At 39.7% G+C, this 18393-nt stretch overlaps 1 protein-coding gene across 7 annotated transcripts in view; it reads left to right on the top strand.

Moving 5' to 3' along the window:
• trpm3 (transient receptor potential cation channel, subfamily M, member 3) overlaps positions 1-18393 on the top strand; it is a 132463-nt gene that overhangs the window by 80689 nt on the left and 33381 nt on the right. For all 7 annotated transcript variants that reach the window (XM_048991726.1, XM_048991779.1, XM_048991735.1 and 4 more), the window contains exons 4-8: positions 636-849; positions 2097-2221; positions 4583-4754; positions 9115-9289; positions 10116-10239. In XM_048991726.1, coding sequence (XP_048847683.1) covers positions 636-849; positions 2097-2221; positions 4583-4754; positions 9115-9289; positions 10116-10239 — 810 coding nt within the window. The remainder of the gene's footprint in view (positions 1-635; positions 850-2096; positions 2222-4582; positions 4755-9114; positions 9290-10115; positions 10240-18393) is intronic.

Consider the following 18393-nt stretch of genomic DNA (forward strand, 5'->3'; position numbering starts at 1 on the left):
AGCGTTGCATTCTAAGGGGGTTCGAAAGGAAACTCTTTGCAAAATAATTGTAAGCCGTTTCATCAGTTAGAGGAGCCTAATAAGGTATTCATATAGGTAGTCTGCGTTCATAATACTGTACATTTACTAAGCATTTGGAATCAGTGTATACATTTCCAAAATACAGTGCATAATTATGGCGCGTGTTACGTAATAGGTCATTATAAAATATGCTGAATGTCATTTAGATAAATAGTAGGTTACTACCTCCAGTAATGCGTCAGTCATATTCACTAATTTTACATTAAATGATTAACCAGGTGAATTGTTTTAGTTACGATGTTTGTTTGACAAAACTGGTTTGCGTCATAATAATAAAAATAATTATATTGTCATTATGATGTTATTTTTTTTATACATGCTCATTTTTATCTTAAGCAGGAGTTTTGTATCACCCAAGTTGATTTTAGATTGTATGTGAATAATAAAGAAATATGAATTAGATACAGCTTTTTAATGTTTAATGTTACATTTTGTCAGCAAACACTATTGCTATTTTCCATCAAATCATTTTACCATGTACATTCTGGTGTTTATTTGTTTTGGCTCGATGTGAAAATATGTAACTGCTATTTCTGGTTCTCATGTTCCTGTAGTACGTCAGGGTGTCATATGACACCAAGCCTGACCTTCTCTTGCACCTGATGACTAAGGAGTGGCAGCTGGACCTTCCCAAGCTCCTCATCTCGGTCCATGGCGGACTGCAGAACTTTGAGCTGCAGCCCAAACTCAAGCAGGTCTTTGGTAAAGGGCTCATTAAGGCAGCAATGACAACAGGGGCGTGGATCTTCACTGGGGGAGTGAACACAGGTGAGGGACCTGCATATTATGGCACGTGTGATGAATTATTAAGAATGTACTGTGAAGAACAGTTATTTACCAGTACTTAAAAGTAATTATGGTATATTGTGGTCATTGTGTTCATTCCTGAACGAAACCACCTTGAAAAATCATATTACCCAATGATTGCAAAGCATTATGGGAAATGTAGCTTACACATACGATCACAGTGGTTGCGCAGTTGTTAGCACTATTGCTTTTCACCTCTGGTCCCAGGATTTAAGTCTCCACCCTGGGTCTATATATGCTGCATGGAGTTTACGCTCTCTCCCACCGCAGTCTGAAAACACATTTGAGCGAACTGGAGTTGCCAAATTGGGCGAAGGTGTAAATGATGTGTATGCTCTCTGATGGGTTGACACCCTGTCCTGGATTATTCAGTGGCTTGTGCATGTAGCTCCCAGGATAGGCTCTGGACCCTGCATAGGACAAGCAGATATAGAAGATGGATGGATAGATACCATTATTGCTAACATTTTTTTCTACACAGCCTCCTATTCTTTTTTTGTCTGTTTCACACAATAAAATTATTATTATAATAATGTATATGGCAGAAAAAAATATATATATTTTCAGGTGAGATGCAGAGTCTGTCCATCATGCCCAATGTACACTCAATATTGTAAAAAGGTTTTTCTGAAAGCATTTATAAATTGCATATTGTTCACACAATTCAGACATGCATTTTAACAAAGCAGGATTTACATAAGTAGCATCATTACTTAAAAGGCTGAGCTGAAAGAAATATTCATGCACGGTATGAGTGATACTTTTGATACATGCGTGGTGCCCGTTTACACTCAAATGAAAGACTAGGGATTCCCTAAACTACTAAGGAAACTGAGCATCTCATGAAAGACTACAACAGTGTAAGTAACTTGAACTTATGTCCTCTAAATTTATGATCATCGTCTAATTTTTATTCAGAAGAAATATGGACATTTTATGTGAAAATCTCATGAAGATCCTAAATTTTTATCTTCTGAGCTATAAAGCCAAGCTTAGCCTGGGTAGCATGTGGATGAAAACATCAGTGTACCGTCAAATATTTTTTAAATCATCGTAATGAATCAGGAGCTAATATTCTGTCATGTCCGATGAGTGTACGGTAGGTGCTTATTAATAATAAAAATCCATGTAATCGGTTCTGGTTGCAGTGTTTGGTTTGTATTCTTTTGAAACGCTGTGCTTGAGCAGAGTGTTATGACTGTCTGCAGGCGTCATCCGTCACGTGGGCGATGCACTTAAGGACCATGCCTCAAAATCCAGGGGCAAGATCTGCACTATTGGAATCGCGCCCTGGGGGATTGTGGAGAATCAGGATGACCTCATCGGCAAAGACGTATGTGCCTGTGTATAGCCATTCTCTATTTGCAGTATGAGATAATCACCTCGTTCTCTGAATTAATGCTTTTACATTTTCTGTGACAGCTGGTTAGATATAATACATTTGTGTGCAATAGTATAATGTTAGTACGTATTGGTATACAGACATTTGGCCATTATTTGCTGTGTGTGTCTGTAAAAGGACATATTAATGGAAAAGAATCAATTCTCTGGCTAACTGATATCGCCATCTCACTGATCCGTGATGTGCCTACCCAGTATGACATGAATATAGGACAGCTAGGTCAACCATTCATATTCTCCATCTCAAGATAAGAGTACCCTGCTATCAGGGATATCTGAATGTGACAAGTCTGGCCAACAAAACACTGTAACTGAAATTAAGCACTGTATAGAAACACTTAATACCATTATAATGACACATGAGAGCACCACAGAAAAGCCATTCCTACGGGCCCTTAATCCAATCAAACAGTCCATTCAAACTGCTATAAAATGTGCTTTACATTTGGAGCATAGTTTCCTGTGTTGTAAGTCAGTAATTTATGCTAAATGCTAAATGATGCAGTTCAGCACAGTGTCTGATTAGAAAAAGAAAACATTTTTCACCCTATTTGCCTGTATTACATCAGCCATCCACTGACTGCTGCTCTGGTAACTAAGAAGCTAAGGGGATTTAGAGCGGCGTAGTGCTTTGGAGAGACTGCAGAAATGGAGATCGCTGCATCCTCTAGGCTGCACTTTAATGATTAGACAATAATACCCCCATTAATGTAATAATCGATTACACAGGATCTGTACCCGAAACTAAATATTTTTCACAATTCCTAGTGAATCATTGAATAAATGTAAAATTCTCAACATTAAAAAAATATAGTGTATGTTTCTAAAATAGAAAAAAAAATAAACCACACATTATCTTTCTGTACTGCTATATTAATTACTGCCAGCGTTTCCTTGCCTTCATCAGGTTGTCGAAGAATGAACGTGAATTTATGACAGCTCACATTAAGAAAGCCTCTTCGATTTCTGCTACATGGTGAAAACTCATTAGTGAGCTCCAGCAGAGTGATTAAGCACAAATCACAGAAGTTGCGAAATGAATGACACGTTAAAGGCCAGAAGCTGGTTTAAACCAAATGTTTTAGTGTCCTGTATTTTCGCTAGTATTGTTAAGAAAAAAAAATCAGGGACATTTTGATCCTTGAGTTATACAGCATGATTTATTAAATGAACGAATAGATAAATAAAATGGACAAAAATGTCTTTGCCAGCAGCTTGCAATTACACCATAACTCCCATGAAAGATTAGAGGTGCGTATATAAATAGTATATACAGTAAGATCATGTTGCAGAGTAACCAACAATTAACCAAAAACCATATTAACGGTTATTTTTGTCTGTACTGGCTCTTTATAACTGTATATGAACTCTGTGTGCATGAACATCTAGCATAATAGTCAAATACAGTTATATAGGATTAAAATACAGTGACTGCATATTTGGCAATAAACTCTTCTTTTTTGCTCAGCATAATATTACTTAAAGTAATGATTATAGCAAGACTTGCTAAGGTTTTTGCATCTTAGTTCACTTATCCAGTAGGGGTCACAGTGAGGCCATGCTAAACATTTGATCATTGGCAATTGATATTTTTGACTCAGTGGACCCAGTGTAACATTGATAATTCTTAAATATTCTAGACACATACAGTATATCTAAAATGTGGGTTTATCACGGGTGTGTTATATACTCCATAATGCAGATAGAAAGTATTAGCAAGTGAAGATCCAATTTCTGGAAACTGCCTCGATCATTATATGACATTCTCATAATTAAATATTTCAATGGTCCAATTGATCAATTCACTGAAAAGACAGCGTGTTTCAGTTGCCGAATTTCTGACAGTGAAATTAAAATGTTAAAAACCACTTTCCGGGAACAGCAACCAAGAGCAAAAGACTGCAGATTCACTCCTTGGGCCTTTTGGCCTCTAGCGGGGTTGGATCTTTAATTACTCCGGTTGCCACTGAAGCAGAGTAAGAAACTGAAAAAATATTAATTATTCATACTCCAAGCCAAATCAAAAATGCGGAAAGATATCATCAAGCCTAGTAAAGAATCATACCAAATTGGGCGGGAGAGTTAAATGGTCCTCAGTGTTTATATTTATAGAATACGTCTGGTTTACCAGTTGTATTAACATTTTGAAATCGGTAGATTATTATATATCAACTAACAAAATTCTTTAATTGTTACTGTCTGTCTTGTTGTGGCCATTAATGATGTCCATGCCTCTTTTAAACTTCTGTTCACTTCTACATGCTAATTGGTCGCCATTCCATATTTTGAGCAGGTGGTCAGGCCGTACCAGACCATGTCAAATCCTCTTAGCAAGCTGACGGTGCTTAACAGCCTGCACTCTCACTTCATCCTGGCTGACAACGGCACCACTGGAAAGTATGGAGCTGAAGTCAAACTCCGGAGGCAGCTAGAGAAGCACATCTCACTTCAGAAGATTAATACCCGTGAGTATGGAGCCGGCGGCGGAATCACTGCGCCCAGATATCGTGTGGGAAAACTTCAGATCGAACTCTTGGCCTGCGTTGTAGAAGTGATTGTAGTAATTTAGCACCGTGGGCCTGTCTCCTTGACAAGATGTCATTGTCCATAATGTACTCCATGTCGGCATGGCGACCTTGGAGTGAATGATTCTTATCCTTTAACAGAAATGTTATCTTTACATGATCCTCGGTGAGACAATGAAATCCCAGCCACTTCTCCTTCTTTTTACAAAGAAATGGTTCTTAAATATAACTTTAGCAATTCCTATAAAAATCCACGCAGTGACCACAGATTTAATGCCAGCTCATGGATAGGATTAAAATTTTATATTCCCTCTATTTTATTTGCACCCTGTCACAACATGTTACTCTGTCAGTTTATCTCAGTTTTGAGGCTGTGAACAGTATGAGGCACCATATAGTGCTTAAACAGCTTTTCACGGCAGCACATGTAATAAAAACTGAATGAGAAAGTGCCGTTCCTTAATTGAGAGGAATGTTTATTGATTGATTACTTTCGACTCTCTTGTGTAAGAACTCCATTTCGCTGCGTTCCGCATGATTCTTTGCTGAAATGAAGATCGATGGCATCGCGTTGCTGTTACGGAGTCCCCCCCCCCCGAGTTGTAATGAAGCTGGCAGGAAAGACAGGCGATACTCACTTTCGTGGATGAACCCTTCTGATGACTGGAACAGGCTGAGAACAAAAAAAAATTTAAATGACCCATTTTCAGCAAAAATACATACATCGTAATTCATGGACAGCCGAACACTTTTCAATAGCATTACGTTTCATCTTAATTGCTATATATGCTATGTGACGCTTACAGTAACATGCCATGGCCCATCGCTCTGTATGTTCACTGTCAATGGGGGGGCTTCACTGCATTTTGTTTATCCATGGTGGTTCCTGTGCTAATAGGCTTCATAATTCATAAAAACAGCGTTTCCCACAAACCTGTCTTGCTCATACGTAGCAGCGTCCAATAATGTACATTTTTGCAACCGCCATCCTATCCCACATGGACGCGCCACATTTGGGTGGCTAAGAAATGTGGGATCTGTGGGGAATCCACACGCATGTTATGGGGAAGCGCGCTGACGATCTGCCCATCTGCTCACATGGCCTGTGGACTTCCCTTTGTCATCCTATGCCTGAGAATCTGACATGGGGGCTGGGAAGGCAAAGGGACGCTTACTAGTCATCATCGGCATCTTACCCCCTCCCCCCCTGCTGAATCCAGCACACACATTGCTCATGTCTCCCCCCCCCCCCCCCCCCCCCACTTTGTCTTTCTCTCCATTTTTCCATTCGCTGCATCCATTCTCATTCCAAGAAATGACACACGCCGACTATAGGGACAGTCCGAGTGCAGGGAAAAAAGGAAAGAAAGGTCATTTTATCCGATTTTTATCTTTCTGTATGATTTCATTGATTCCTTCATTAACTGATTGGTTATATAGTTGTGTGATCGATACCAAACATTCAAAACAGAAGGTGCACAGACCTGAAAAGGGCTCTCTGGTATTCGTTTGTATGTCTGTTTGCTTTAAACAGAAATGTGAGAGAACGTGCAGTTTCCATAAAACTAAAATAACAGTGTCACTAGTGTCCACTGCTTATGCATTTCTTTCTGTTCATATTTATGGGCATCATCTCTCTATCATTAACATGAATATCTTATTTTTATCATTATTATAATTATTATTAGTAGCGATATAAAGCAAGTTCCACCTAAGATGACCTTTTCCGCTCTTGTGTCTCCACTGTGAGGTACTTTTCTTATGCTCATGTTACTTACTTTATGGAAAAACTGATTCTTCGAGACGAAAACGACTTGCTCAGAATGATTGAATATATGCAGTGTGATGTTAGCTGGTACAGACATAGTTTGGTTTGAGGTTCAAAGATATCGTCACCCTTCTTCCGGGATGGTTGCATGGGACAGGAGCCAGCGTTGGTTCGGGGATGTCTTCGCCCGTCACCTAGGAATATGCCAGCCCGGCCTGCATCTTTACTTCAGCTCAAATGCATTTCTAATGACTCACTCCATGCATAAATAGATTTGTTCAATCCTGTTATATGTGCCTGCTTTCCCTCCCTTATTCCCAGACTAAATATAGAATCAGGGGTCTGCTGAGGATCCAGAATTGTTCATAAGTCAGTTGTTCCCGTAGCAATGAAAGTCATTTTCATAAAGTACACAATACTAATGACTATCTCCTATATATAAAAAACATACACGTGATAAAAAATATCTGTAGAACATGTATGTTTCTGATTAATTCAGCATTTGAGGAATCCATCAGTAGTGGTTAAGCACGGCAGTGTTACACTGGCAGTACTGTGTAAGTGTATAATAATGAATTCTATGTCAGCCACTGTACTTTGATCTGATCATTATACATTATTATGCTGACATTGTAACTTGGGACTACTGTTTATTTTTAGTGCTAATAGGCTTATTTGAGTCATTGTTAAATTGTCACGAATGATGTTCCTCCACTGTGGACAGTGCACTGCTATCCAGCTGTATCTGCAGTGAACATTACATGCCTGCATTCGCTCACTGTCATCTTCTGAAACATTTGCCTTTTCACTAGGAATTAATGCGGAGAGGGAAAAAGATGACTGTGTGAAAACTAACAAGCAACAACTTCCTACTTCGGATGCAAGACTCACAGATGATTATCAGCTTTGAAGTTGATAACGCTGAGAATAGACTTATTTATGTAACTGTGCCTGTTTCTGAGCACAATGACAGCACAGATTGGGATTCGGGATTCAGCCCACCTTTCCTGCTCCCAGCTCGATGTGAATTATATAGACCACAGTGTGTGAATTTCGCTGAGACAGCATGCCCACACACATACACAGACTCTGCGTGTGCTAATCCGGGGGGGGAGCATATTTATGTCACATTAAAATCACACAGGGATTTCTAGTTTTGACAAGTTGCATATGTGTCTGATGATGCCTAAAAACCAATTGCCACACTGCTATATAAGCTGAACTATCTTAACCCTTGTAGATGCTCCCTGAATTCTTCCTGTACACCAACGGGCTTAGATGCGACATCCAGCCCCAGCCACTGTGATTTCAAATCAGCTGCAATCTGTTCCTCCTTTATTGCTGTAATCTGTGAAATAGACATTATGTCCCCTACAGTTTTAGTCAATCACTTTCCTTACTAAAGGTTTAGAAGGTTGATTTGGTATTTGACGCCTATCAGAAAACGTTTTCCTTTGTGAAAAACCACAGTCATAAAAATTGCAATACATTTTCACTGCATGTCAGAATTAGAACTTTCTTCATTGCCCTGATTCTGCTAAATATTGAGAAATGCAATATCTGCCAATATGTATTGACTGCAAGCTGAAAATGAGAAGCTTTGTCTACTGTAGATATGGTGAATATGAATAGTCTTGTCGGTCTGTTATAAGAGTTCATGTATGATCATTCCGGTAAATGATTCTGGTTTTCTCCACATTTTGAGGAAAAACCCACTGCAGCACTTCTGTAATTCTGCTGCCTCATTTAATTTGCATCACCTTACGTCTTTCTAAATATTAGGTGGGTCTTAATTAATGTCAGATGAATCTGTTACACTGAAAGCATTGACCTTTCACATTGGCATCAAAGTCCACTTACTGGCTAACCATTCAATCATTTCTGATTAAAGATCTTAATTAAATGCTTAATTACATAGAACATGAGACAATAAGATAAGAGACTTGTGCTGGTGCAGTAGAGGCCGGCCAGATTGTTGTATGTGTGGAGCAGAATGATCTTGAATTCATCTGCTTGCAGTAATAATCTTTTTCTTAGAATGTGATGTCATGTCTTTACATTCTTTGAATCATGTAGTCTTTCAAATAATTTCCTAATATGCTGTAAGTAACATTATAGGGAACAGTGGTGGTGATATGGTGGTGAAGTGGTTAGCACAGTTGCCTCACACCTCAAGAACCAGCATGTTCTTCCCATGTCGTTGTGGGGTTTCCTCTGGGTACTACAGATTCAGAGTTACCAAATTGCCTGTAGGTGTGACTGTGTGAGTGAATGGTGTGTGAGTGAATGGTGTGTGAGTGAATGGTGTGTGAGTGTGCCCTGCGATGGGTTAGTGCCCCATCTTGGGTTGTTCCCTGCCTTGCACCTGTAGCCTCCAGGATAGGCTTGCAACCCTGAATAGGACAAGCGGTTACAAGAATGAATTGATGGATGGATGGAATAGTGGTATGGCTGAAATAAGCTAAGATAAGCATGAACCTCAGAGTGATCTTGCTGCCAAAGCTAACAGCGTTTTCTCTCAATTTCTGGAAGGGATCGGACAGGGGGTCCCTGTGGTGGCACTCATCGTGGAGGGGGGGCCCAACGTGATCTCCATCGTGTTGGAGTACCTGCGAGACACCCCTCCTGTGCCTGTTGTGGTCTGCGATGGCAGTGGCCGGGCGTCGGACATCCTGGCCTTTGGGCACAAGTACTCTGAAGAAGGAGGGTATGGTCTGGGCTGGGCTCACTGTCCAGCAGCTCTGATTCATTAGTGACTGATTATGAGGAATGAACTCTGGTATAAAGCATTTCTGCCACTTCTGAAACAAGTTCATAACAGTGTTGAAATGGAGTGTTTATTATACAGTAATTTAGAGATTTTTCATTAAGTTGTCATTTAAAGATTTTTATGCTGATAATGTTTATTTTTTCATAATCTCTTAATGATATATTTTTTAAAATACAGGTTTTCATTATTAAAAAATATCTACCACAGGAAAAGAAACATAGACGTAAAGGTCAAAAAACCTTTTTTTAACATATTAGGATATACAGTAGCTTCTTGTATAAGGCTCTGCAAAACTGATGGGATTTGTATTTTTCAGTGTTTTTCATATGACTAATACATATTTCAGAAAGAAATACAAATATATTAAATAAATTTGCAGGAAGTGTTTCCTCTCCAGTGATTTTTCTGCAAGTGCAGATTTTCTTTCAAAAATCTTGACAAGATGATTTAATTTATTTCATTCATTTGGGCATCATCTGGTGATACTAGGAAGTGATTCAAAAATCCATTGAAACCATATTTAGATTTAATGCCATTTTTAAAAGACACGTGGTAAATCTTTCAAGGTGTAAACAGATGCACTTGCCAGATCTATTGCATGAGTCTGCAGGCATTAACGTAACGTTAATGAAAGGAAAAAAACACCTGTATGCTAGCTACATTCCCAGCATCCCTTTGTTTGCCTCACCTCCTCCCCCCTGCCCCAGTCATCCTCCACCTTCCTTAATCGCGGCGTGTCCCTCCTCTCCTCGCTGCTTCGCAGGATCATTAACGAGTCTTTAAGGGACCAGCTGCTCGTCACCATCCAGAAGACCTTCAACTACAGCCGGACGCAGGCGCAGCACCTCTTCATCATCCTCATGGAGTGCATGAAGAAGAAGGAGCTGGTGAGTCTGAGCTCGCGCCCCTTCAGGCCTCAGCATCCTGCCTGGGAGTCAGACCTCTGTCACGTCAGACTCGCCTCCGGCACATATAGGAGTCAGCAGCCGTGTGAATGGGGTTACAGCTGGAGTCGTATTTATATAATCTAACACAAGGTTTTTTGGTGCTTCTCAGATATAAATGAGAAGAGGGTATTAAAGTGATTAAGAAAAATGACTGATTGGAGAGTGTGTATGCAGAATCCAACCCATAAATTACTTTTATCCTTCATACAAATTTCCCAAGCAGTCAATGTATTGCTATAAAGTATCCAAAGATGTAAACATACTGGTTATGTTTTATATTATTGTAGTGAATCAGTGTAACATGCAGTGTTACATAAGTTACAGTGTACTTATTCCCATGTTCTTATTCCCATACTCTTTACCAGAACCCTGATTTTACCATCAGTTCACTCTCACAACTAGAGTAATTATTCAAATATATAGGGGGAACATGGTTAGCACTGGTTAGCACTGTTGGCTCATGACTCTAGTCTCCATCTTGGCTCTGTTTGCATGTTCTTCTCATATCATTGTGGGGTCACCTGTGTGTGTGTGTGTGTGTGTGTGTGTGTGTGTGTGTGTGTGTGTGTGTGTGTGTGAGCGGATATTCCTATCCTTATAGGGACACAATGTCCCCATAACGTAATAAATATCCATTTTTTTCCCTTATGGGGAACGGTTTCCTGGTCCCCATAAGGGAAAACTCTATTTTATAAAAATCAGTGACTGCTATGGAAAAGTTAAAAATGCAAAGACTCTTGTATTTTGCTTGGCTACTTAAGGTTATGGTTAGAGCTGGGTGGGGGTTCAGGTTGTCATAGTTAGCATTAGCATTTTTCCCATAGCAGTGAATGAGCAGGCCCTGCAATTTGCTGGAGCCATATCCTTGGTTTTTCCCTGCTTTGTGTCCATGCTTCTGTAGCCCCCTGCATAAGACAAGCAGGTATAGAAGACGGATGGAGTCAGATGTATATTTACTCAGTGATTTCCCATAGTTTTAAATACCACCGGGACACCATTTGCATTTCAGGCTCATACAAAGTAAAATGTATTTTTAGGGTATAGTTTCTCTGTTTGATCATGTGATCAATGCCTGTTCCACCTTCATAGGTGTATTATTGTCACCTGCATATGTACATTGAACAAGATCAGTGTGCTGATGTGGCAGCCCGTTCTTTTGCCTCTAAATGTGTATGATCTTGTTTTTCATCGACATTAAATCATACAGTTTGTTTTATAATGGAAGTGTCTTTGTTTTTGTTGTTGTGTGTTCATTCTCTGTCATTTAATTATTAAAATAATTCCAATTCATTTGTTCAATAAATATTTGTGTCTTGTGCTGTTGTTTTCGTTGTTGTTATTTTTACTAAATTATACTCTTTGACTCCAGAGTGCTAGAATTATTTACATTGCTGCTTCCATTACTGAAGAAAATATAATATACTGAACAAAAATATAAACGCAACACTCTTGTTTCTGCTCCCATTTTTCATGAGATGGACTTAAAGACCTACAATTCATTCCAGATACACAATATTACCATTTCTCTCAAACATTTCTCACAAATCAGTCTAAATGTGTGATAGTGAGCACTTCTGCTTTGCTGAGATAATCCATCCCACCTCACAGGTGTGCCACATCAAGATGCTGATCTGACATCATGGGTAGTGCACAGGTGTACCTTATACTGCCCACAATAAAAGGCCACCCTGGAATGTGCAGTTTTTTGCTTTATTGGGGGTCTGGGGACTCAGAACCGGTCAGTATCTGGTGTGACCACCATTTGCCTCATGCAATGCAACACATCTTCTTCGCATAGAGTTTATCAGATTGTCAATTGTGGCCTGTGGAATGTTGGTCCACTCCTCTTCAATGGCTGTGCGAAGTTGTTGGATATTAGTGGGAACTGGTACACGCTGTCGTATACGCCGGTCAAGCACATCCCAAACATGCTCAACGGGTGACATGTCCGGTGAGTATGCTGGCCATGCAAGAACTGGGACATTTTCAGCTTCCAAGAACTGTGTACAGATCCTTGCAACATGGGGCCGTGCATTATCTGTCTGAGTGGCTGGTCTCAGACGATCTTGGAGGTGAACCTGCTGGATGTGGAGGTCCTGGGCTGGTGTGGTTACACGTGGTCTGCGGTTGTGAGGCCGGTTGGATGTACTGCCATATTCTCTGAAACGCCTTTGGAGACGGCTTATGGTTGAGAAATGAACATTCAATGCACGAGCAACAGATCTGGTTGACATTCCTGCTGTCAGCATGCCAATTGCACGCTCCCTCAATGCTTGTGGCATCTGTGGCATTTTGCTGTGAGACAAAACTGCACATTCCAGGGTGGCCTTTTATTGTGGGCAGTATAAGGTACACCTGTGCACTACCCATGATGTCAGATCAGCATCTTGATGTGGCACACCTGTGAGGTGGGATGGATTATCTCAGCAAAGCAGAAGTGCTCACTATCACACATTTAGACTGATTTGTGAGAAATGTTTGAGAGAAATGGTAATATTGTGTATCTGGAATGAATTGTAGGTCTTTAAGTCCATCTCATGAAAAATGGGAGCAGAAACAAGAGTGTTGCGTTTATATTTTTGTTCAGTGTAGTTCATAATTGTGATGTAAACTATGGTAAAACCTCACTGAAATTAGCAAGTAATTTACTTCCCTAGTATACGGTATACACAGGATTTATGAATTATACAATAATTATATAATCAATTATTAAACTCATCATTAAAATGAAAATCATAGTTCTGTCCTGTGGGAAGTGCACATGTATTGTTGTAAGACGTTTTGAGAGTTTCTTGCTGAGACACTCCTGCAGAGTGCTGAGCCGCTTTGGAGAGCAGGCAGCTGTTTTAACACAAGGCTGAGGCCTTTCAGTCACAGGCTCTGCGACTGTGTGTGATCAGAATCTCTGCAGCCCAGAACTTCCACATAGCGACAGGCCTTTGATTCGGGTCATTTTCATTGGCCGCTGCTGATTTCCAATTCTGTTGTAATAGGATGTAAAGAGGCTTTTTTTTCTTCTTTTGGGGGTCTGTTATACATTCAAGAGAGTATTTGATGACAAGGCATGAGGAAAATCAAAAGTCTATGTGCTGAAGCAGACATTCTCTCACAGCGATTATTTTAATACTCTTTCTGACAGCCATAACAAAAACAGTTGGCTGAATTATTTTGATATGTGAAACAGAAATCAAAATTAAAAATACTGACATGTTCAGTTACAGTATGTTGTGCAGAACAAATATGGATCATAAATACTTTTAAAGGTGCCGTTTTTGCTACATGAGAATTCCAGTTTAAGGTAGCAAAATTTGTGATTTCATTTTAATTTTTGAACCAATCATTTTAGGGACTTATTGAACTGACAAATTAAAAAAAATGTTTGTATAGCAGTTCATAAACTGGTGTCGTTATTCTGTTTACTATTCCTTTTACTATAAGGATCATGTCAGAGACCCACCCGAACCAGTGCAGTGTGGGTCTAAGGGAATTTTCCTTTGGCCAATAGAGAAACTGTAACCTCATGACATTTCTTGGAATTTGCTATCTATTCTTTTTACACCTTTATTAGATTAGAGAGAGGCATGCGTTTGCTCAGATTCTAATTACAGCTAGATGGATATGCCGCTTGTATACTTATACCTATTGACAAATACATGAAAAAGATTTCATACACATATACCATGAACCCCTTGCCAAAGAATAGGACTCTGAAGAGAAAAAAAAAACATTAGTAATTGGTCTTGGTTTTCATAACTGTAGTGGTGATGAAACTTTAAAATGCCTTTTCCATACTTTTTTCCCATGTCTTTCCCAGTTGTGGCATATTCGGTCTACCTTTCCCAGGGCCCTAGGAAAAGCATTACTTGGGAAGCCACTCTACCAGTAAAACTGATGATCATTTCACTCTCTTGGCAACACGGGCAGTTCAGGGTCACCAAGCAACTGCCAGCTCTGCCTATAGCTAGAGCCACCCATGTACAGTGCCACGCAAAAGTCTTAGGCAGTCAAAAAAACATTTAAAGCTATTTATCAGGATAGTAAGCACACAATTTAACTTTAGAACGTATGCAAATTAAGAGTAATACAATAAAAACTACTAAAAATTTCAGTCATGCTTTTCTTGGGGGGGTATGAATAATGTACATGCTTACTTATGCATTAATTAACCAGTATCTAAGTGTTAGTTACATGCTGATCCCATGCTTGTTCATCATCAATCATGACGGTTCCTGTATTCCATTCAGGTACTATATTAGTTAACAGTTAACTAATTACTTAATAATGATAAGAAACATTACTTATTAACTCATTTATTACTCAAGAACAATATATGAACACAATACATAGGTTTCCCCCTGAAATACTTGAACTGTCATGATTGATTAATGTGAACATGGGACAGGTACTTAACAGATGCTTAATTACTGGTTAATTAATGCATAAAATAACCATGTGCTACTATATTATTCATGTCCCTTGAAGTAAAGTAACGAAATTGCTTCTGTCCTCTGAAAACTTATTGATATCTTTTTGGATGGCTTGATGAACACTGCTTCCATTCCCAAAGCTCTCCTCAGGGGCGCCCCAGCCATTCCATGTATTTATTAAATTTAACCACCAGCTCAATTAATTAACTCGATTAGTTTAAAATGTCACAGCCGTGAGATATTGATTGGCTATACGAAGTGTGCTAGTGGTTAAATGAAAAACTACATTGGCTGGAAATACCCAGCGTGATCTTAACAGAGGTTTTGAAATGGCTAAGCTAACACACTTTGACAGACACAATAGCACAGTTTTACACAAACAAAAAGATCACTTAAATGAAATGACTTTAGACATCAATCGGACCCTTGGCAGCTGCCTAGTTTGGCAACGCCTGGCTCCAGCCTTGCATTCAGCACATTCAGCTTTTGATAACAGAAGCATGTAAGATGCAGAATAATGAATAACAATGGCCTTTCAGGGCTGATTCAGTGGCTTGCTTCATACCTCCAGGCTTCCATGCCCATTGCTTTTTGTTTTGGGTGCATATCCTCTCCATGCCTTCATGGATCACATGTGGGTGCTCAGAATCCCTCACGTGTGATAAGCCCCTGGGGCCACACTGTATGCACCAATGTTCCTTGCATGCTGTCTCTCCCTGAGAAATACCCTGGCTGGCACCAGTTGCTTCCCAGCATGAGCTTCTGATTACTGTGACCCGTTGATTTTTAAAAAAAATAATATTAACAGATCGCTTGAGTGTTTATTTCCCATAGCAGCCCCAGTGCCAGGCAGATCGGTGACACTTCTGCTGCGGTAATGCTGCTCATTACATTAGGTGGTGTTGCTCTTTCTCTCCCATTTGTGCCGGGTAGCACATATCGATCAGCGCTGAACACTGATCTTGCACTGGAGCTGCTTCTGGTGAATGTTTAGAATGTAAATCTCACTTTTCCATTTTTTCCCTTTGACCATGTGGGCCTGCTGAGAGGATAATGAACAGTGTGTAGTGACTGCATCAGAATGTGGGGTCTCGCCACAGTGGCACCCACTCCATGTAGTACTCGCTTTTCATCTGCTATTTATCGCTGTATTTGTTAATGGCAACGTATGTGACAAAGGTCTCTCTAAGCAAGGAGCATCAGACACCTAGACATGTGACAGGTTACAGGAACAAAATCGCTACTAGACTTTCCAGAACTTACCTAAACACCTATTCAAGTCACTCCAATGTCAGTTCAAACTTTAAAAATGAATGAGTCGGTGTTTGTAGATAAGCGATAATTATAGGTAAGCTATGGAATTATGTGAAAGATATAAAAATTAATCATAATTCAAATGCATGAGAAACATTGTTTCTTTTCTGTGCTAACTAGAGTAGCTTTTTCAATTCAATTTCTTTTTATATAGCACCTTCGTTAACAGAGTCTCCCTAAGGTGCTTAAGCCACTTGTTCCTAATGTAAAGCAGTTTGTTGATGTCTGTCGGCCCCTTTCTTAATAACTGGAGATGTGGCCTTAATGCTTAAGCACTGGATAACACAGTAAGTATATAAGGTATCGATCTTTAATGACTCCTGCATTTTACACGTCTCCAGCAAATACTGAGAATTTACTGTTTGCGTTACTTAGTTTGCAAGCATTGCACAACAAACTTATCAGATAAGAAGGATTTTTAATTACCAGACCTTAATTAGTTTTGGGTTGAACACTATTGTGCATTTTCCAAGGACAGATTTAGATTAGGTTAGATTGGTCAATTTTAACAAGCGAACAACCCAGTCTGTTTAATCCACATAACAATTTTTAATCTGCCAGTAGATGTGAATCTGTCTGTACACTAATCTGACAGTTGACGTATAATTAAATATTACGTCTTATCTGAATTTTCACTGTAATATTTAAAGATGCAAACATATTTATCAGATACCAATTTAAAGTTAATAAAGTAACAATTATCACACATGAAACAACGGTTATTCTTTATGCTCTTCAGTGTCGACCTTAGTTCTTAAATAAGTGAGTATTATTGCTGTATTTTCCGAAGAAACAACCAGATTTTTTAATTGAAGCAGCAGTCGGTTTAGATTTAGGCTTCGTTAATGACGGTGACAGACAGCCGGGCGTCACATGGCCTGGTGGCCCATGTGACGCCTTCAGAGCCCAATGTCGTCGCTTCTGCTTTGGATCAGGCCATTTGTGGGAAGAGCTGACAAAGCCCCTGTTCTTCCTCTTACCTAAGCCCCTTTTCAAGAGCATTATGCTAATTATATAATATAATCATTTTTACCGTTACTGCTAATTTCAGTTTCACTAAGCACAGATATTTAATAGTCAAGAGGAGATATAGTGTGTGTGTGTATGTGTCATTTTTTACCACGAGCCATACATTTCTGGTCCTTTATTGTGCACTAATGGTTGTCATTATGTGTACTCGCTGTCATGCCTCAATGGTACACAAGATGACTAATGGAAAAAGCATCCGGGATGCTTTACCACAAAACACCGGAAATGTGTACGACATGCCATAGTAAATAACTCTTGACAGCACTATATTGTGGCACTTAATGCTGGCACTTAATGTACCCTTTAAGAGGAAAAGCCACGTGCTCAGTTTTGTGATACTCAAATGCGGAAATTCTACAAACTAAAATTCAGAATTTCAGCGATCATGCATGCAGAACGTGTTTGGAAACATGCTGAGGTATTTCACCCCCCCCACTTTTTCATGGCAGTATCCTCCGCAGTGTACGTAATTAATGACCGATCAGAGCAGCCTCTTGCCTAAGCTATTACTAGGTGTGCCGTAGAGCCGCAATGCAGTATAGTAACTGTGCACAAAAACCCTTTATATCATGCAAAGGCTAAGCATGCTGCAGTCGATCGTATCAATTTTTCTTGTTTTTGCTTTCCAGGGAGAAAAAGGATAGAATTATTCAGGAGGGAAATTTTGACGTAATTAGGCTGCGCGCCGAATTAGGTTGAAGACACTCCAGAATGGAGCGCCATCGAGAGAGCCAGACCGTGCCAAGAGAGGAGATTTCCTCCAATTAAATGAAGATGAATAGCTTTTCTTAGACCAACTAGGCCATGCAGCACCTCCATGTATTTTGAGCCCAGGATATTTAAATATGTATCAGGGTTAAACACCAGGGTGTTCATGATATTCTGAAAATGATGCACGGATGATTGCTGACTGAAATCCGTTAAAAATGCATCGATGCACAGTATAATAGACATACACTGTCACATTTCTTCTGCTGGGGCTTCTGCTCCAGGAGCGTTTAATGTTTATTATCGTTATTATTATCGTCTTTTTGCTGCAGTTAGCTGCAGTTAGAGCATAGTGTGAGTTACCGAAAGTGTCCAATCAAACCTACTCATTGGGTGTTATTGAATCAGGTTTTAAAATAGGGCTTACCTGGAGCAGTCGCCGGCCAGGAAAATGCCCACTCCGCTGAGAGTCCATATGCTCCGGGAGGAATGGGGGAAGACTGTCCTAGTGCCATGCTGTTCTGGGCACTGCTCTGTGCAACTTCAGATATGGTCACCTGGATCCAAAGGCCTCTATTCAGCTGTGACTCTATCTAAGGCTCGTAGTTTGTTTGTC

This window comes from Brienomyrus brachyistius, chromosome 2, assembly GCF_023856365.1.
Source record: "Brienomyrus brachyistius isolate T26 chromosome 2, BBRACH_0.4, whole genome shotgun sequence".
In the NCBI taxonomy this organism is placed as follows: Eukaryota; Metazoa; Chordata; class Actinopteri; order Osteoglossiformes; family Mormyridae; genus Brienomyrus; species Brienomyrus brachyistius.